Genomic DNA, 22,519 nt, shown 5'->3' with positions numbered 1-22,519 from the left:
GCACTCATGCCCTGTTTGACGCTGCTAACACCGTAGCCGTCACTGTCATAGGAATCTTTATGCCACTGTAGGACACCCTTTACCAACCGGCAGCTGGTGCTAGGCCGAGGATTGGCAGTAGGGGTCACCCTCTCCATATTTTCGCTGGGAGTCATTGCTCTCTATGAAAAGAAAAGCATAGAATCAACTCCAGGATAAATTTCAAAACGACCATTACATGAACTGGTGTAGAAGGAAGCAGGAGACTTTGCTCAGTGTTCATCATAAACAATTATATAAATAAAATAATAAAAAAATCAGGGTGCTGCTGTGCTGGCTGGCCCAAGTCTCTGGTTTCATTGTTAAGTTTAAAATCAATGATTTCATCAACACTTTATTGACGACGGCGTCATACGCATGACACAGAGTCATAAGCATTATGTCAATTTCATAAACGTTTTGGGAAAAGTTAACATTGTTGGGGCTGTATTCTTCATAACTTAAAACTTAAACTAATATCATAAAATGTTGACATAATGACATTGACAAATGAGATTGACATAATGACACATCCATGACTGCGCCACGACACAGTAATGACACGGTCATGTCACACGTTACCATATTTTCACACTGCAGTACAATGCCAGTACAATGATTTTTGTGTGTGTGTGCCTTTACTGGTGATCAGACAAGAGAGAGACAGGATGTACTGTAAGTGGGGAGAGAGAGACGGGGAGAGACAGACAAAGGACCCAGGCCGGAATTGAACCCGGGTCGCTGCTGTAGCTCCCCTTGAGCCATGGCAGGGCCCATTACTTCGATTTTGTTTAGTTGTTCACAATTTGTGCAGAGCACATTGTGTTTCTCCCCCAGTGGTGGCTCTACCCATTATTGTGTCCTAGGTGAAATAAGGACACAGGGCCTATTTGAATTTCTTTGCAGGTGTTAACCTTAATGGGGCTGACTGACTGTTGGAGGCCCCTACAGAAGGCAGCGTTGGTGGGGCCCTAGGCAGTTGGCTAGTCTGCCTATTTGGTGAAACCAACTGTGTTCTTCTCATGTCTACAGTAGTTCAGTTAGAGAAATGACAGTACTCTGTTCCAGTGGTGAGGCTGTGGTGGTCCAGTTTCCATCATCCATGGTGGCGTTGCCAACTGAGCTCCATGACGACTCTGGAAGGGGCATGAGGAGGTGAACGCTGATTCCCACTGCGAGGATGAGGAGGGCAGCCAGAGTGGTGAGTCCTCTCCTCAGGAGCAGTTGGGAGGAGGAGAGCAGAGCTGCCGGCTGATGCTGCTGCTGGATTTCTGAGACGGGACAAACACTCTAATGCATGTGCATGTGCATGCACTTACTATTCTCTGAAATAATATGTGACACTTGGGCCCACTAAAGCTGCCTAACATTTCCAATAACCAAGTGTTTGTCGACCTTGGGGTCAAACCGTGAAGATCTCATGTGGAATCACCTGGATTTAAAATGGGGTCTCCTGAAATGTCTAGCGGTGGAAAAGAATACTGATGAAAAATATTTTTCGAAAAATTTGGGATGTCAATATGAGGTCCCAGGCCAAAAAAGATTGGGAACTTCTGTGACAAATGTCCCAAATTATATACAGTAGATATGAGAGAGAGAGAGAGAGAGAAATAATAGGGGCATTATTTGCCTGCCAGGTAAAGATTAAAGGTCAGTTCAGGTGTGTAGAGATATGACCAGTAAATCACTGAGTGGAATGTGCAGTCCAGACATTTTTCACTGCAGGAATTTTCACACATGTTCCTCAATTTCTTTAATTATAATTAGCAACTTCTGTATCTTGTAATGCTTTGGTGAGTGTTTTGTGTATGTTGTATGATGTCACTGCAAAACACTGCACTGAAAAATAATGTAGAATTCATTTAATTCCCGTCCACCATGTTATGCTCTATTCTTTGCTATCTTGTTATTATACATACACAACATGCTGTGTTTAACCATTGAGTGTTTACATTTCCTTTTGTGATTGGAAAGAGGCTTAGGCCGCTGGTTGAGACAACCCTTCTTTATTGCAATCACTGTTAATAATTAGTCCTACGGTCATTGTAAAAGCAGCCTGCGGCATAGTATACCACAGTTCGCCATGACCTTATTGATCTCAAGTCAAGTCAAGTCGGTTTTATTGTCAATTTTTATTGTCAATTGTTTTTATTGTCAATTGTCAATTTCAATTTTCTTGGTCATTCAAAGAATTGAAATTACGTTTCTTACTTTCCCATGCAGACAGACATAGACTCTAGACTCTAGGTGTGGACATAGACAAGGGACTATCTGAAGACATCTGAAGGGACTGGCTATGAACACTGCCATCACATCAAAGGTTGCAACTACCCCGGACTCTGAGGATGATGGACCCCCTACTGTTCCCCCACCAACCAGTGGGGCCACATCGGTCATCGACTTTAAAGAAGAAGTCTTTGGTATGGCGAAAATAGCTTTACCAGCGGTGAGTACCACCTCCCTGTTTTATTCTGCCTTTGAACAGAAACTATCAATGTATCGGTGTCGCCTAGGCTTTTTGATATAGGGCTGTGGCTATAGGGTGTGTGTGTGTGTGTGTGTGTGTGTGTGTGTGTGTGTGTGTGTGTGTGTGTGTGTGTGTGTGTGTGTGTGTGTGTGTGTGTGTGTGTGTGTGTGTGTGTGTGTGTGTGTGTGTGCGCATGTTTGAGAGAGAGAGAGGGGGGGGGGTTGTCGAGTATTATGCACTTAATCTCTGCTGCACTTTAAGTGGGATGGGGGGGCTGGGGGGGTCAAGCACTGGTGTCACTTTTACCTCTTATTGCACTTTACTTGAAAACCTGCTGCTACTAAGTATTGTACCCCAAACACAATTTCGTTGCCTTTTTGACAATGACAATAAATTCTTGAATCTTGAATCTTGAATCTTACGGCGTGTGCGGATTTTTCTAAACAAAATGTAGCCTAATTAAGATGAACTTTCTCAACAGTCCATGGGTCTTCTAACGCAGTACACTATATCATTGATCAGCACTCTGTTCTGTGGACATTTAGGACCTACAGAGCTGGCAGGTGTTGCTCTCGCCAATGCTGTAAGTACTAGCCTGTCCATAATGCCCCCTACGGTACTGCTTATAAATGAGACTTTCGTGTGATAATCTAAATATATCAAAACACATGTCAAGCCTATTGCTGCATGTCAAGCCTAGCATTTACTTACCGAATAATTTACTTTAGGCCTACTTAGTAATTACTTAATTAAAACATTATATAGGTTAATACAATGATGATAATGATGATGATCACCTTGATACCCCCACAGATTTTTGTTTGTCATCCAATTGTATTGCCTGTTTTGCAGATGATAAATGTCACTGGAGTATCTGTAGGTGTGGGATTAGCATCAGCATGCGATACTCTGATATCACAGGTCAGTCTTTCAGCCACTCCGGCAGAGTTATCAAAGGTTTACCTGCATATTCTCTCTCATGTTCGGAGGAAAATCTTCATAGTTTGTGTTAAATGATGAGACCTGATACTGAGATTAGGCCTACTACTCCAGGAGAGCCAGGCTTGTTACTGTCAGAGTGCATACAAAACAAAATTGCCAGAGCATGTCTGAAATGGTCACTTGTATACTATAGTTGATGAAGACACACTTTTTATTCATCAGTGAGACAATCTACACAACAAATATACCAGTGATGGTTCAACTCATATAGAGTTGAAATCAACAACGTAATTTCAGATAACATTTTGTCCCACTCAAAAATAATATTCATTTTACTCTTCGGTCAGTGTAACAACTAACAAGTCCTGTAGTGATGAAATTACACTGGTCACCTGCAGAATTTTACACGGACGTTTACCCTCACAGTCAAAATAATTCCCTCCACAGAGTTGCAAATACTCAATATCGATTTACAGGTACTGTAGGCCTATATCTGAGTTTACTCTGAAATATTGACAACCCATTTTTAATGACTGTATACTTCCAACAGACGTTTGGCAGTGGCAACGTGAAGAGGGTGGGGTTCATTCTGCAGAGGGCCATTCTGATCTTGGCTCTGGGTGTTTTCATAAGCTGGACCTTCCTCATCAACACTGAGAGCATACTGTTGGCCTTGCGTCAGGACCCACAAATTGTGACGTAAGGCTGGCTTTTACAGTGTCAATTCCAAACTTACAGAGTCAGATTCAACACTCGCTTTCTTGTTTAAGTTGTACTGTGTGTTTTAGTGATAAATATATTGTGTTTTGTGTATTTTTACCAGGGTGTCACAGGAGTATGTGAAGATAGTAATGCTAGCCGTACCAGTATGTATTCAAACTAATTATTCTACTTACACCATCACTGCAATTGGCCTTGCATAAATGCATTACTTTTGTGCCATTTGGAAACACAGGCCATGTTTGCTTACAAAGTGGAGACAAGATATCTTGAAAATCAGGTGAGAAGTTCAACACATTTTACAAATAAATTTCCCCAACCCCTGAACGTTATTCAGAAATTTAGCTGTTTGTGACAGTGCATGTAAATACACCTCTTAACAATAACTAAGGGTGTTTTCACACCTGGTCCCTTTCTGCCATTTAAGTGAAATCAGACCTGTGACTCAGCATTTTCTGTATATATGTGAACCCTCCAAAGTGTACCCAGACCCCTTGGAAGTGAACTGTGGTGTGAAAACTATAGGTTACTACTTGTAACCCCGGTTCTGAGGGAGACGAATGAGACTCCTATCTCCTATGGGTGGATCACTCTTGTTTGAGATACACCAAAGCCAGCTTTCAATCTTGCCGCCAGGCCAATGGGCAGTGCGTATTCCGTCTTGGCCGAGGTTATATTAACATGGAGATGTCTCATTTGTCTCCCTCATTTGTCTCCCTCAGAGAACCGGGGTTACAAGTAGTAACCTATACTTCTCTTTCGGTCGACTCATTTCGACATCTCCAATGGGTGTATATAATCACTCCCGGAACGCAATGCCGGAACCCACGACAGACTGGGGGCCACCTAAGTAGATGGTGCCCCCATCTACTGGTGATTTACCCGAGAGGAAAGGAGGTCGTTGGAACCATGTTTCTTGAGCGTCTCAAATTGTTATTGAATGGCCTCAAAAGCGGCGGAGCCGAAGAGATCTGTTGAGGAGAACGGGTGATCCATTACAGCTGCTTTGTCATTGTTGCTCATGGAGGAGAGGTTGAGCCTTTGGCACCTATGGCCCACTGTCACCTGGCTCTTAGCTCTGCCTGTGGCCTGTGCTGTGCAACGTGAGACCCTAAGGATAAGGTCCGTGACTGTCCTGATGTCGGTCCAGGTCTCATCAATCGGTCTGCCCTCCGATAAGGCCTGAGCCATTTTTCCTGTCATGTGGCAGTTTTGGGTCTATGACAGCCAGGGCCTCCGAGCCAGAGGAGGGGGCCAGGTGAATGGCTAGGAGCAGGTCCACAGGGGGCATCAGGTCCCAGCCTGCCTCCATTCAATCCAAGTCCAGCATAGTGTAGCCTTTTGCGGGGACCGACACAGCTTGTGGCACTCGCCACGTCTTCTGGATGTCCTCCATGACGTCATGAAACAGAGGTAGCACTTGACGCCTCGGTGGCACTGCTTGGGGAAGGAAGGGACCCTCCATAAATGAGCGCTTGAGTGGTGGAGGTGGTTCAGGCCAGGTCACTTGTCAGCCACCTTCTTACACATAGCGTGGATGTTAGCTGCCATAGACGTAGCGTCACCCTAACTTCCAGCTTCTTGTTCGTAGAACGCCTGAGGGGGGTGGGTAGCCCGCCTCGGATGAGCCATCTGTAGGCTATGAGCCGAGGGGTCGACCGGTGCCATCTGGGGGGAGGAATGCTAGCAATGTTTTTTGGCAAGGTATATCCCCCCACTAGTAGGAAAAGCTTGATAGCAGTCATGGGGTGGTAGCGAAATCACTTTTTTCAGCTCTTGAAGTTACTACCCCCCTATAATAAATACTGTTTTTTGATATCGGCTGTATATGTAGTTATGGCTTATGTTGGGGGTATTGCCAATATCCTATACCATCGTGCTTGTTATCACTGGAAAGGGGACCTTTCAGGCTTTCATTTCAGCCCATTAATGAATCTGTCTGACATACACAGAAGCCACAGCACGTCATTAAACCAGAAATAGCTCCCATTTTCACACAAATTGTGCCAAAACTGTGCACTTTCGTTTACATCTGTGGCATGAAAGAACACCAAGGACACCAAAGTTAACAACCTCAATACTCAGGGCACTCTACCGATTCAGAAAATGTATAATATGCCCATGCTATCATTTAGTATATGTCTGTGAGACCCTTAAATGTCACTTTTGCAACCAGCAAAAATGTCTTCAAAATCGGACCCAATAGAATGGACTAATACAATGCCGGTATCACTTTACTTAAACAAACTTTGTTTATACTGTAGTTCATATGTGAATGTACATAACATTCACAAGTTGTTGAAGTATTCAATTATTGTAGTGCAGTGTTTCTCAAAGTGGGCCGGAAGCCCCCCTCGGGGGGCGCGTGAAGTCAGAAGGTTTTTCTTTTTAAATATTTTTCTGCTTTGCCATTAAGTCACTAATATTTAGAGAACATAGGCCATACTGTACGTGTATATCAGGCTCTAATAAACTTCACGACGGCCTATTTATTTGTATTTTCGTAACCATTTTGCTCGAGGGGGGCGCAGACAGACACCCTTCCTCTGAAGGGGGGAATGGCACGAAAAATTTGAGAAACACTGTTGTAGTGTATGTGAAGAAATACAATCTAGATGGTAGGCCCTGGAATGATAGGGCATTGGGTAACACTTTACTTAAACCACTCAAATATGATATCTCATTAACAGAATTTAGATAAATGTTCATATACAACATTTTATACAGGCTATTTCATAAACAAATAGACTGAGACCCTATACAAGGGGTTACAAGCCAATAAAGAAACATGTTGCAAAGGGAATATGCTTAATGAAAGAATAGTTTCATGTAGATTTATATTATTTCGTCGTCAGTACTCTTCATCTTCCATGTCATCCCCTTCATCTGAACTGTCTATGGTTGCCTGGTTTCCGCACTCTCTCAGTTTACACATGTCTGTGCAACTGAGGCCATTTACCAGACAAACACAATGATGGCTAGAGCATTTTGTAGTGCAGTTGCACGAAAGAAGGTCCAGGACAGCTTGGGATATTGTCAATATTCTATACAATAGCGCTTGGTATTACTGGAAAGGGGACCTTTCATTCTTTCATTTCAGTCCATTGCTGAATGTTTCTTACACACACAGAGGTCACAGCACTTCATTAAACCAGACATAGGTCACATTTTCTCACAAATGTTGGCTAAACTGTTTGATTTCGTTTATCTCTGTGGCATGAAAGAACGCCAAGGACACAAAATTACACAACCTCAATACTCGGTGGACTCGGAAAATGATAATATGCCCATACAATTATTTTGTATATGTTTGTGAGGGCCTAAAATTTGACTTGTGTAACCACCAATAGTCTTCAAAATAGTAGCCAATATAGCAGGTCATTAGCTGGAAATATCAGGCCTTTTTTCCTGCCAATGTTTCCTGACATTCACAGAGGTCATTAAACCAATAATTTCTCGGCCCTATCGTGGCCTAATGGTAGGACACTGGTCTACTACGCGGCTGACCCGGGTTCGATTCTGAACCGTGCCCTTTGCTGACCCTCCCCCATCTCTCCCTTCCAACTCGCTTCCTGTCACCTCCTTCACTGTCCTGTCTCATATAAACAAAAAATAAAGGCTTGAAAAGCCCCCCCCAAATACTCAAATGATCACTCCTGCCAATTTCAATATGCTGTTGTATTGCTCACATTACCCTTGACTTGTCAGTACCCGGAGATGCTGCATGCTGCTATTGTAATGGGGGCAAATTTTGTTTACATTTTAAAAAAAATCTTAACATGGGCCTACTCCAAATATTTTCCCAAAAGGTAACACCTGCCCCCATTACAATGACCAGGATCTTGGAAAAGGCTGAAGAAAAAAAAAATCTCTGGTACTGACAAGTCCAGGGTAGTGTGAGCATTACATGCATTTTGAAATTGGCTGGCTTTATCCTTTAAACCAGTAATTTCTCACAAATTCCACCTCAACTGTATGATTTATGTTGTCCCTATACCATGGGAAACCATCAGGGTCACAAAACCAAATGATTTTAAAAATCTAGGCATGCTGTTGATTCAGAAAATGTATAATGTACCCATACAATATTTGCAGGAGCCTTTAAAAGACCGTAATGATCCTCAAGGCCCTAATAACCTATTTTCTGACCAATTCTGTAATATCTCCTTACAGACATACATACAAATGTTGGATAAAAAGAAAAATGAATGAATATATGTATGTATAGTGTGTATACATACAGTATGAATGTATGTGCATAAGAATGTATAAATCCGCTTTGAAATGGTACTGTTGTCAGTAAATGATCAAATTGCACATACAGCACTGCTTAATAATAGACATATTGTCCTGCCAGACATTTCACAGATTACTGACCAAAAGCTTATTGAAATAAATTGAAAAATATTTCCCAAAATGTAATATGGTAGCCCTTCCCCAAATGATCATTTCAAAGGCTAATTTTTTGCCATAGAGAAAAGGTGTGTGTGTGTGTGTGTGTGTGTGTGTGTGTGTGTGTGTGTGTGTGTGTGTGTGTGTGTGTGTGTGTGTGCGTGCGTGCGTGCGTGCGTGCGTGTGCGCGAGCAGAAGAAATTCAAACTTGATGCCATCTGAAATTTGTGTCAAAATTCAATATGGCTGCTATTTCCCAAAATGGATGACTTTCATGCATTTTTACCAATACTGTGGGGCCATAATATAGGCCTACTACATGGTAGATTACTTTTTTCAGCACTTCTCTGTTATATTCTCTTACAGATATTTTACCAAAGGTTGACTAAACAAACAAAAAATAAGATTGATTTCGCTTCCTTGAAGCAGAGAATAGTCCTCCTACAATGGTCAAATGGCACATAGACAGTCAACTGCTGAAATAACTAGGCCTATGGTCCTTGCAATGACGTAAGCCTATAATATTCATTGATGAGTACGGTTCCTTTTTTTAGCACAATTATTTCCTATTGCCTAATGGACAAATGTATTCATTCATTCATTCTTTCTTTCATTTGATTAGGACAATACACACTAATCAATACATCAGTTAAAAAAACATCAATATAAATATGTTGGTATTTGCATAGTTGCCAAATGTCATCCGTAGTCCTAAGGCAGGTAGCCATAATAAAAAAAAACAATACTGCATTACAGAAGACATGACATTTTACCACAAACACCAAATATATCCAGAGTAAAACAATGTTCATACTATTAATTAATAGGAGCAGGTCTGGTTTGTTTTCAGCCACTGTTTACGGGTGATTTTGAAGATGCTGATGTTGTCACATAGCCTGGCCACGCCAAACCCCTAGGGGCGTCTAGATTTCTAGGCTAGTTGTCACACAGTCCGATATGAGCATGGCTGAACAATAGAAGGTGAATTTCGATTTTGCCACCGTGACATATCCTAAAGAAAGTGGTCAAAAATTGCTCAATTAAACATATACACAACACTGCTGAAACTAGGGCATCTCAAATTCCCTCCAACATTCAATATGGTAGACGTTTCTGAAACTATTCCAAATATTTTATCATTAACATTTATCCACCCTTACCCCCACCTGCTCCCCCACTCCTCTCCCCACCCTACAGTGTCTTATCTCCCCATCCCCCCTCACTTTCCTTTAAGCCCCCCCCCCCCACTCACCTACCCCCACTACCCCCCACTCCACAGTGCGCCCCCCCCCCCCTCACCTACCCCCCCCCCCACTCTACAGTGCCCCCCCCAGTCACCTCCCCCCACTCACTTTCCTCCACTACCCTGGCCTTGCCCCCCACCCAACAGTGCTCCCCTTCAATTGCCCCCACTCACCTCACCCCTACTTCTCCCCCTTCCCCCCCCCCCCCTAACTCTACATCTACTGTACATACAGTGCCTCCCCATGCCCCCGCTCATCTCTTTTATCTCCTTACGTCTTATGTCTCCTTACATTTCCTTACGTCTATAAAGAGATAGGACAGAATTTGACTTAAATTATGTCATATTAATGGTCATTATGGCCTTTTGTAAGGCTCTCACAATACATTGTATGGGTATATCATGCATTGTCTGAATTAGCAGAGTGCCTTGAGTATTGAAATGGTTGGGGTTTGTGTCCTTGATGTTTTCCCATGGTTTACAGTACGTAGGGACTAAACAAAGCCTACAGTTTAGGCGACATTTGTTATTATTATTTCTGGTTTAATGAAGTGCTGTGACCTCTGAGTATGTCAGACAGATTTAGTAATGATCTTAAATGAAGGCCTAATGCCAAGCAGTGATGCCAAGCAGAAACTTTGGAAGGAAAAAGGCCCAATACTTCCAACAGATGACCTGCATGTATTGGCTATTATTTTGAATACTTTTGCTGGTTGCACAATTCAAATTTAACGCTCTCACAAACGCATACAAAACAATTGTATGGGCATATTATACATTTTCTGAATCAGCAGACTCCAAAGAGTATTGAGGTTGTCCAATTTTGTGTCCTTGGTGTTCTTTCACGCCACAGAGATAAACGAAAGCAGACAGTTTAGCCAAGAGTTGTTGGAAAATATTAGATATGTCTGATTTAATGAAGTGCTGTGACCTCTGTGTATGTCAGACAGATTCACCAATGATCTTAAATGAAAGCCTGAAAGGTCCCCTTTCCAGTAATACCAGGCACCATGGTATAGAGTATTGGCAATACCCCACGAAATGAGCCTGAACTAGACATGCATCCGAATTCAAAAATGGAATTTAATAGAGGGGGGTAGTCACTTCAAGAGCCGAAAAAAGGGGTTTCGCTACCACCCCGTGACTGCTATCAGGCTTTTTCTAGTAGTGGGGGGATATACCTTACCAAAAAAAATTGTTAGCATTCCTCCCCCCAGATGGCACCGATGGCCAAAATTTGGGGCCATAGCTCAAGGCCTACTGGTCCTTTACCGTAGTCCGAAGCCGCCACCGAGACAGCATCGCTGTCGACCACCGCTGATGCAGACATGTCTGGCTGGCTCTCCTGCGTGGGGTACTGTGGATCGTCAGCCCAGGGGGCCTTTACGAGGCTGCATCTTAGGCATGCTCCGCAAAAGCCACAAATTATAGCCCAAATACTACGGTGGTAGTAGGTGGACAGGTAATAAGTCTGCGCTGTAGCTGGCGCCCATTAGCAGACTAAAATAATTCAGACGGGGCTAAGCGACTGATTAGGGCTAGCCGTAGCCACCTCAGTTAGCTAAGCGAGGAAGCCGGGAAAAAAATGCTAAACACCTCAGTAAATAATAATAATAATAATTGTATTTGTATAGCACTGTATCATACAAGGCATGCAACTCAAAGTGCTTAACAAATGGGAAAAAACATCCATGTTAAAGATGGATTTAAAAGGAGAAGTAGAGAGGAGAGACAGAAACAAGAGAGAATAGCAAGAAGACATATATAAAGATTGTAGAGTCATGAGGTCCACATAGGTTGGGCCCAGGATTCTTAGAGGCATAAGGTCCACAGTGGCAGTGGCCACAGTAAAGTGGACATTTAGGAGGCAAATTGAGTTCGGTAGAGGTAACAGAGCCGTATGCCGCTTGTCGAGCGGTCGAATTAGGTAACGTACCAGGAAATGAAGCTCAGCTGCCGCCATAGCTGGCCAAATCAATTTGGGTGGAAAAGCTAGGTAGCCAATCCGAGCTAGCGCTTGCCACGACGGTGGTCGACCAGTCAGTGAAACTGAAGAAAATTCTGGTGAGGTTGTTTAGAGGCAAATAAACTTGGTAGTAGTTGAACAGAAAATTCACCTCTGGTAAAGGATAGCTAATCTCAGCTAGCACTTGACATGACGGTGGTCGGCTAACCAAGAAAAGCCAGCGCGAAACAGAAGGGTAAAGTAACCCTTACTTAACACTTTTACGTAACACTTACCTTTCGGTGAGATGAAATAGGCCTAAGTAGTTTTAAAAAGCAATTTAATTCGCAATACGGCGTCCGGGAACAGCCTCCAACATATTCTAATGGACAGTTGAGCCATCGCGAAAACTTCTGGCATTTCACAGGGAAGAGGATTTCAGATGAGATTTGCGCATGCGTCACTGATTTTATAACCTCGGCCAAGCCGGAATACGTTAGTGGTGTCAACAATGATCGAGTCGGCGATCCGAATCGATGCGGGGCATGGACGATCCAGAATCGTTCCGGCAAGTTCCAGAATCGATCCAGCAATTTTTCAAAGTTTCAATTACCTCCATGGATATTTCGGGAGCAAATGAATATTAAATTAAATAAAAGCACTTCAAAATATTGCAAGACTGATACTGATACAGAAAACAGCCAATAAATTGTTGCTCAATATCTGACTACTTGTATTGCCTCATCATGGCTGATGAAACATTTGCTTTGCATTCAGTAGAAATGTAATGCATTGCAATGCATTGTAAAATTGAATCGGATCGGATTGGATCTAATAGAATCGAATCGAATCGGATCTACTACCTCCCGAATCGTGATCGAATCGGATCATGAGAGCAGTGCCGATCCACACCACTAGAAAACGTGCTGCTCATTGGCCTGGCAGCATGATGGAAAGCTGGCTTCTGTATATCTCACAATATACTCATGAACGGTGTGACGTTTTCCATGCGCGTTACGCCCATTTGTGGGGGAAAACAGCCCATGCAAGTCAATTGGTGATGTTGGGGTTTAATAAACGAAAGATACGGACCTGTAGACTAGCGTTGTTCACGCGCAACATATTGAAAACGTGTTGTGTTGCCGGTTGTTCAAATAATATAGTCAAACAGCCGTGGCTGAAGCATGGCCTGTATTCATTTAGGCAAGGCGATGTAGCATGGAAGTTGATGAGACATTCGGTTTGATTTCCCCCATAAAGGGGCGTAGTGCACATTTACGAGCGAAGTACCCGGATGGCCGTTCATGCCTATAGTGATCCACCCATAGATGTCGACCGAAAGAGAACACCCTCAGTTTACTCACATTTGATCACATATTTGCATCAGCTCTACACAGTACAAAATACCAGTGTTAATAATTCTTGTTGACATTAACTCAGTTAATGTTACTTTTTGGTCAGTGTAATGTGTTGTGTTTTGATTCATTTCGATTAATTACGCAGCCCTACTGTGTATGTTTTCAACAGGAAATCATGTGGCCTGTGGTGATCAGTGGGCTAGTGGCGTCGTCAGTCAGTGCACTTTCTAACTACATCTTCTTGTTTGTCCTGCATCTTGGTGTTTCGTGAGTATCACTTGTCACATCTTTATAGGCTACTGTGTAAAGCAGCATTAGGAGTGGTCTCCTCCAGTGACTGATTCTATTATTCCATGTCTCTTTGATAGGATGCACTAGGTCACTTTTGGTATTGTCTATGTTCACTGTGGGTTGCTTGTATGTTATGTGTGTCCTATGTCCTGAATGTTTTGTATGAGCGAAGCTCACTTTACTGCAAATCAAATCTACCCTTGGATACCAATAAAGTAATCTAATCTAATCTAATCTAATTAGGCTCGTTCGTGACGAAGCGGTGCTACTTTTGCTGAGCAGCGAGCATGCACACTTTGCCAGTTTGATGCATTGTGGTTGGAAAATTCTAACCAGAATGCATCAAACAGGCAAAGTGCGCATGCCCACTGCCTAGCAAAAGCAGCACTGCTTCGTCACGAACAAGCCTATTGACTGCATGATCGAACACGAAATGCATTGTGGGGATGGTCGGCTCCGACTCGCTGGCCGCACTGGCCTCTTGCTCACTCACTGAGTTGTCATAGTGATGATACTTTTTTTGTCATAAGACTGGCTTCGCAGAAATACACCTATAGATCGCACGGCAGCGAAATCTCATGTAGGCTATAATTTATGCATATTAAATACAGATGGATTTTGTCTTGGTCCGGATGACATTGCGTTTGGGTCCGCATCCGGACCTGGGTCCGCCAGTTGAGCACCCCTGATATAAATGTTAAAGGGAAAATGTAGCGCTTTACAATTCAAGCCCTGTTCTCAGATAATTACAATTTTGACAAATACTGCTGAGCATTGTTTTTAGCAAGTATACAGTAGGCTATGTTGGTCTTTCTCTAAACCTTTCTGTTTCTACTGCTTTGACATTTGTTGATGGGAAATCATGTAGGCCTACATACAATATCTAAGGGTTACCACATGAATAATTTAGTTATATGTAGCTATTATAAAGGGCTAACTGATAGTTTAGGAGGGGCCTAACACATTTATTTTGCCATCTTCAAGCATTGTATTTGTAATAGGACATCTTTCATCATCAGTAGATGTCTATTGATTGTTTATTGATTATTGACAGAATATTAGCAGGCTATCATGTCAAATACACTCAAAATGTTACTTCATGTTTCAGCAAGTGTTAGCATTGTTGTGCTATTCCAAGTGTCTACAAGTCTGTCAAGTCAAGTCAGTAGCCTAATTGAGGTATTTTTCTTTAACCAGTAGCCTCACTACGTATACTTTTTTCCCCAGGGGATCAGCTGGGGCAAATGTCATTGCACAGTATTCCAATTCTATTTTCCTGTACTGTTACACTGTTTGTAAAGGTCTTCATAAGGATACCTGGTCAGGTACGTTCATTTATACACACACCAGTGTACACCATAAAGAACTACTGTATGTAGTGAAGCATGAGATTCTGCACTCACTTGATAGTGTATGTGTTTGTAAGCACCAGCAGGGTGTATAGTAAACATATTCAGTAAATGGTGCCTTAGTCCGGAAAGCCAGACTATAACATGAGATGAATAATCTGTCATGATGACACCATAGGCAATTCTAGTAACCACAGGCCAGGTTGTAGCCCCATAATTGAGCACCAATTCACCAGTGGAACGCTGTAATAGTCGATGAAAAGATTTTACTACCTTTGTACTATACCACTATGAGATTACATGGTACCTTTAGTAATGCATTACGACTTGGCCCTTGCCATCCTGATAACAGGCTATTTATAGTCCTAACGGGACTATAGGACTTTAAAACTTACTTTGCTATAGCTACTTAACCCCTTGCCACAGAGCCTGTGTTATTATCGTATTGCCAACACAATAGTAATGACCAAGTCTTAATATGTCACTTAAATCTCTCTGTAATGTAATAGCTATAATGTTATGATGTAGTTAAGTGTTTTCAGCAAAGAGTGAATAGGCCCGTCGATGGGCCCATGTGCAATAAGAGGCTACAATATGTAAAGAAAGACATGGAGTATGTTCTCGTAGACTGTAATGAAATGAAAGTGAAAGCCCAACTGGGAAACTCAACTCCCATTGTCATTGTGACACAGCACTCCACAGCACACATGTGAACACTGCACACTGCACACAACGAAATTGCATTTTTTATGCCTCCCCCGTGCAAGGGGGCAGCCCTCAATGGCGCCCCAAGGGAGCAGTGCGGCGGGACGGTATCATGCTCAGGGTACCCCAGTCATGGAGGAGGAGGATGGGGGAGAGCACTGGTTGTATTATTGTATTATACATTATATTATACTGTATTATTGTAAGGCAGAGTGTGGATGGGAATGTCTGCTGAATGATGTAGTATATCATGTGGTGTCATCTGTCTCTCTACTGACAGGTTGGTCCAAAGAGTGCTTTCAGGAGTGGGGAGTCTACATTCGCCTGGCCATCCCCTTGATGGTCATGATGAGTATAGAGTGGTGGACCTTTGAAACTATAGCCATTCTCGCAGGTCAGCTTCTACAATTTCAGTACAATACAATATATGTTTTACATCTTCATTTTAAAGAAAAACCCTGCTCATCTGCACTAACCTTGCTTGAGCTGTATCACCACACTTATCTTTTATTTTATGCTGTAAGTAGCTTTGGATAAATGTATTGTTCTAAAATGTAATGTAATGCAATGTATTCTTATGTAATTTAGTTATTTACACACAGAATAACACTTGGAGGGTGGAGACCTTGATCAAGGCAGCTCTAGCACACTCTAGTGTTTTATGATTGTAATTGCAACAGTAGTAAAATGCAAACATTTCAAGATTGATCTTAATCTTAAAAAGTGTCAAGTTACCCCACTGTGCTAATGTGATTTCTCCCTTTTGAGAAAAACCCTTTGAAATACTAATGTACAATTGTGTTGTACCATGTAGGATGGATAAATGAAACAGAGTTGGGAACCCAGTCCATCATCTATGAGCTATCAACTGTTGCTTATATGGTAATGGAAAATAAATAAATTGGAAATAAACTCCTATAACTATATTTTTGAGATTCTCAATTTGAAAATAGTTTCTCCTGTTGCTAATGTAGAATAACTAAAAGAGGGTGCTCTGCTTTGTCAGCTTCCTTTTGGGTTCAGTATTGCAGGCAGTGTGAAGGTGGGGAATGCCCTAGGTGCTGGGCAGACGGAGAGAGCCAAGCGTTGTGCTGTAATATCCATCATCTGTGCAGGTAAGATTTGACTCAACATGATCTCCAAAACACGGATGTTAAGGACACAAAATCCGTGTCCAGGAGCACGGATTTTGCCAAAATTCCGTGCTCCTGGACACGGAATTGTTTTCCGTGCTCCTGGACACGGAATTGTTTTCCGTGCTCCTGGACACGGAATTGTTTGAAGTGCTTTCTATAGGCTATTTCCACAGTCTTATGTTTTCTCAGGATTTTTCTTATTTCAAATATTTTGTCTCAGAAAAAAAACATTTCTTACTGACAGGTTAGGGTTAGGGATTGTTTTGGTCTGGGCACAGCTAGTTTTCTTCCATTCATTATATGAGTTTGATAGCCTAGCAACCAACTGGAAAAGGTATTTCTCAAAAATATGTCTTTAATGACAGGTTAAGGTTAGGGAATGTTTTGGTCAGGGCACGGAAAACAATTCCGTGTCCAGGAGCACGAAATTTTGGCAAAATCTGTGCTCCTGGACACGGATTTCATGTCTTTAACATCCGTGTCCAGGAGCACGGAATTTTTGGAGATCAGGCTGTTTGACTATACTGTAATTTTACACTGTGCGAGCACAAGTGAGAAAGGTCTCCAGAAAGGTTGTTCAACAGTAACCAGTGGGTCTTTCTCAAAACCCAGTACGCACACTTCCAAGTGTGCTCAGCCTATAGTCAAGCCCAGTGATTGGATACTCTTTATTAGTCACACCCAGTGATTGGATATTCTGTAGAGTTCACCAAAGATTATCCAATCACTGGGTGTGACTAAATAGGCTGATACACTTGGAAGGACACTGTCCTAGGTTTTGAGAAAGGCCCAGTGACTTCACTAACTGGGTGATATACTTGAGTGAGTGTGTGGACTAGAGTGGGACTAATTACTATCAGTTGTACTTAATTGGTTACAAGTATGACTCTTTTTTGAATATATACTGATTACAAATTGTCTATGTGACTAATTCTCTTAACTTAAATCTTTCTAACCCCCCTCTCAATCTGTTTTTTTCCCCTTGTGTAGCCTCAGTGGGCGTGTGCATAGCTACTATCTATGGGACATCAAGAAATGTAATGGCTTATATCTTCACCGATGATGAGTGAGTGAATATCGGCCACTATCTGCTACTGGTACCATGATTTTCACAGTAAACTGACGACACAGAACCATAAAACCCATTTGGTAGCAAACACACACACACACACACACACACACACACACACACACACACACACACACACACACACACACACACACACACACACACACACACACACACACACACACACACACACACACACACACACACACACACACTTTTGTGACCTATGCATAGACCAATGCTATAATATAAAATAGACCTCCTGAACACCCTTGGACACTGTTTATTGTTGACATCGGCTGCTTGTTCAGTGCATTAATGCATGGTTTCATGTGCTTTACCCTAACTTTACAGAACGCTAAGGAAAAGCGTTGCACAAGTGATGATCATTTATGCTCCGCTCCACATCATGGATGCAGCACAGGTAATATTCCCATCTACCTGATTTAAAAAGTGTGCAAGGGATGCTGATTGCCCACTTAAATCCTTTTTGTCCTTTTGTTCTTTGACCGACAGCTTGGCAAGTGCGGTACGGTGTTAGCCGTCTAAGTCTCCTCTGCCTGATCAAAACATTTTTTGTAAGGGATGCTAGCAGTTAACAGATTTTGGTGTAGAACTTCATTAAATCTCCTTCCTGAGATTCAATATACAGATATGCTTCCGAGCTAGCATCCCAGGTTTTAGCTTCCTTGGTAGTGTGTCTTCTACTGATTTTAGAATTTGATTCCATGTTCGGGTGAGCTGCTGTTTCTGTGAATTGACTGGAACAAATGTTTGGCAGGACTTTCTTTAATTGTCTCAATCCAGGATGACCAGCTCTGGAAAGCAGGCAAATTCAACAGCTCAGGCATGCCTAAATAGAACCCTTTTAAAGACACTTTGCCTTAATTTCCTTCTGGGGTTAATGAAGTTACTTTGCCCTAGGGGTGTAAATCACAGCCTCTATGACGAAAGGATTCAATATCAATTTCTTAAGGCAGTGATTCAATTATTTTTTTATACTTAAGAATGCCCCATGATACGATACGATTAGATTTTTTTCCAATTACTTTTCCACTTCTATTATGTTATGGAGCTATGGCATTGGGCAGGGGTCAGCGATTTGATTATTTTGGATACTTAAAGCGATGGTTCGGAGTAGAATCGCCCTAATGCCATTTGAACCGTGACACCCATCCACCTTTACACCCGAAGTGTTTTCTGCCGCAGACTTACATCAACAGAGTTGCCGTGTTATTCGATGTTTATTCCGGTTAGCTTGACTCAAGCGCATATGGATACTGGGCACCGTCTCCAAACTTTCCCCACAAAAATAACATGTCATGACACCAAACTTCTGCAGTAGCACAAATATGGTCTGTACTCACGAAACGAAGCATTTGGAAGTTTGGAAATAGTCCAGGAGTTTAGTATTATCAACACAAGCTGAATAGCTTCTCTGCTGCTAAAGCTGTGCCAACGTTACTTCCGTCATATGAGACAAGCCCGTAAAAGTCTTCAACAAACTTCCAGACGAGAGTGTTAAAAAAGTTTTCATTGAATTGTGATTAAGGCTTATATTTTCAAGGCAATACTTAAAAGATATTTCAAATCTTACCTACTATCAATTAGACAAGGATTTTCGTTATCAATACTGATGCTGAATTCACTTTTCATTGTGCATATTATGAGCTTCGTTTAGGACTCTTACATGCTTGTCTTAGATGACGGAAGTAACGTTGGCGCAGCTTTAGCAGCAGAGAAGCTATTCGGCTTGTGTTGATAATAATAAACTCCTGGACTATTTCCAAACTTCCAAATGCTTCGTTTCGTGAGTACAGACCATATTTGTGCTACTGCAGAAGTTTGGTGTCATGACATGTTATTTTTGTGGGGAAAGTTTGGAGACGGTGCCCAGTATCCATATGCGCTTGAGTCAAGCTAACCGGAATAAACATCGAATAACACGGCAACTCTGTTGATGTAAGCCTGCGGCAGAAAACACTTCGGGTGTAAAGGTGGATGGGTGTCACGGTTCAAATGGCATTAGGGTGATTCTACTCCGAACCATCGCTTTAAGAATGCCCCACAATACGTTTCGATCATCAGCTGTAGGACTGATGTATCAATACATATCGATTATTATTTACAGCCCTACTCTACCCTAGCCAGGTTCACACCAGGCGTTGTGTCAGAGCCAACGGATCTGGTGTCTGTCTAGCTTTGGTGCTCCCTGGTGGAGCAGAGCAACACATACTACCTCTACCCTACTTTACCCTACATTGAACACGGCACATGTTGCTGTGTACTAATCTGCATCGGGTGTCGATATCTTATCTTGTTGATAACTGTGTTCCCAGGCGGCAGCGGGCAGTATCCTGAGAGGCATGGGGAAGCAGAAGATGGGGGCGCTCATCAGTGCCCTGGGCTACTATGGTCTCGCTTTCCCCATCGGACTGTCACTTATGTTTGCTGCAAAGCTTGGTGTACTAGGTAGGAGACACTGGCAGCTAATGTATCCCCTTTGCAAATACAATAACACAGTGGTTCCCAAAATGGGGGTCGAGACCCCTAGGGGGGCTGCAGAGATACTGCAGAGGAGTATTGGACAGAAAGGGACTGTTTGCATAAAACATTGAATATATGCACCTGTTTTTTTTCTTCAAACAATTGACCCTACACAGCACTCTCCTTTTCTTCATAATTGAATATATGCTTTCATACATTGTAATAACCATTCCATAAATTAATTATGTAATATATTAGTGTTGGTATTCAACTGTATGATTGAAAATGTGTTAGTTAGCAGATGCTAAAATTGGGCTTCTGCTGTGAGTGGGTCGGCACCAAATTAGCCATCGTAGCTTAATAAATCTCTACTTTTCCAGCCATTTACGAGGCTCAAAGTTACTCAATACTTCATTCTGCAGAGTCGCAGGGTTGTTGACATGTAAAACCAGGCATAGAGAACTTTGATAGTGGACAGTTTGTTTGATACAGGGTCATTTCTACAGGCTGCGCCTTGGAGAACTTCACCAGGCGCTGCCATCTTTGATTAAGTTACGATAAGCTGATGGATGAGTACAAATTAGGATAGGAAAAGGCAAGATAGAAACAGACTGCAAAATTTATCCTGTGGAAATGCATGGATTCTCAAAGGTTAAAGCAGTGTGTGTGTGCTTTAAGCAGCTTCGAGAATCCAAGCATTTCCACAGAGCCCACAACAAACCCACCCCAGTGTGTTGCTAGTTTACAAAACGAGGGTTTCGGGCTAATGTGACAGTCTAAAACATTTAAATTCAGTTGTTAAAAGTGTGATTTTAATGGACTATGAGACTGGAAATATAGAGGCTTGGGCTTAAGGGGCCCCTGGGCCTATGCCCGGTAGGCCCGTGCAGTAATCTGTCCCAGGAGATGCACTACCCAGTCATATCAACTTAAAGCTGCCTGCTGTCTCATGCGGGGGGATAAATGTGTGAGGTGGCCTAGCAGTTAGGGAGTTGGTCTTTCAATCTCGGGGTTGTGTGTTCACATCCCACATGACCCCTACACCTCCATCCATGGCTGAATGGCCCTTGAGCAAGGCACCTTAACTCCACATTGCTCCAGTGACTGTAACCAATACCCTGAAAAATAATTACGGTACATCGCTATGGATAAAAGCGTTGGCTAAGTGTAATGTAAAGTAATGTGATGTCCCTCTTCTCTCGTCCCTTTAGGTTTCTGGATAGGCATGTCCGTCTGTGTCGTCGTGCAGGGTTTGCTCTTCATGACATACCTCATCAAAGTGGACTGGAAGAAAGCCACAGAGGAGGTGAGAATGTCCCAGCATTTCAGAAGCATGCTATCCCGTCATGCTAATTTCATTTGTACAGAGGCTCTAGAACTGCTGCCGAACTGAGACATGTTTAGTGGAGGGAGGAGTGGAGGGAGGGGTGAACTTCGTTTAACGAGAGTTTGTCCATGATAATAATCCCATGGCAAACAGAGGGACATTAAACCCAGTTTGTCTGTGCTTGACAGTGTATTGTCTGGATTACAAAAAAAGTGTGTATGTTTGATATTTGAGTTTATCAACTTGTTGCACTATTCAGAATATGTGATTTAGAATAGGATGTCTAAGAAGTTTGCTAGTAATAAATAATAAGAATTTTGTTAGTAATCTGGTGTTTCCATTCCCAGGCTTTGGAGAGAGCTGGAGTACAGGGCAATCACACATTGGCAGGTAAGGAGTGAAAATGTAACTGAACTGTATATCTGTTGTAACTGTGAAACATCTTTAGTTTCCTTGTGCATTAGGAGTATTGAGCAAATTCAGTTAAGGTAACCTTTTTTGTCATTTTCTTTTCTTTTTTTTGCTTCACCATCTGCAACCCCTCAACAGAGCCCCTTATGGAGCTGCAGGATGTCCCTGGCTCTGCGAAAGAAGAGGCAGAGGGCACAAATGACAATGGCAACGCTGGCACTCATGTCCTGTTTGACGCTGCTAACACCGTAGCTGTCACCACTGTAGGGACACCCCTTACCAACCGGCAGCTGGTGCTACGCCGAGGACTGGCAGTAGGGGTCACCCTCTCCATCTTCTTGCTGGGAGTCATTGCTCGTGTTCTGTATCCCAGAGCTGGCATGTAAGAGTCAGCTCTGTCAAGCGAAGAATACAAAGCTTTTGTGGAGGTAATCCATGAATGTGATCTGTTTTTGGGGGCCTTGGCTTCACTCCAGAATTGGAGGATAATGAACTTTTTGGATTGTGGACTGGAGACTGAGCTGAGATGGCATGTTTTTGTTTTAACTTTAGTGTCAGTTAGTGCCACTGTTTCACACAGTATTTGCACATGATAAGTGCAAAAATGAATCTCAGGATAATCTGTATAAATGAATGAACAGAACATATTTATTGTTTAT

General features: G+C 42.4%; 1 protein-coding gene across 1 annotated transcript; it reads left to right on the top strand.

Moving 5' to 3' along the window:
- Positions 1–2,314: 2,314 nt before the first annotated feature.
- Positions 2,315–22,496, top strand: LOC134454818 (multidrug and toxin extrusion protein 1-like). The gene is made up of 17 exons (XM_063205976.1): positions 2,315–2,464; positions 2,967–3,068; positions 3,338–3,406; positions 3,978–4,126; positions 4,251–4,293; positions 4,383–4,427; positions 13,255–13,352; positions 14,604–14,701; positions 15,711–15,824; positions 16,245–16,312; positions 16,437–16,545; positions 17,557–17,632; positions 17,990–18,059; positions 19,975–20,107; positions 21,334–21,428; positions 21,797–21,839; positions 21,999–22,496. Exons 1-17 carry the CDS (start codon positions 2,315–2,317, stop codon positions 22,244–22,246), a joined length of 1,710 nt encoding a protein of 569 aa, XP_063062046.1. The 3' UTR covers positions 22,247–22,496.
- Positions 22,497–22,519: the final 23 nt, after the last annotated feature.

This window comes from Engraulis encrasicolus, chromosome 8 (assembly GCF_034702125.1).
Source record: "Engraulis encrasicolus isolate BLACKSEA-1 chromosome 8, IST_EnEncr_1.0, whole genome shotgun sequence".
NCBI lineage: Eukaryota > Metazoa > Chordata > Actinopteri > Clupeiformes > Engraulidae > Engraulis > Engraulis encrasicolus.
Note: the sequence above shows the minus strand (reverse complement) of the source record. Positions and strands in the feature narration are given on the sequence as shown.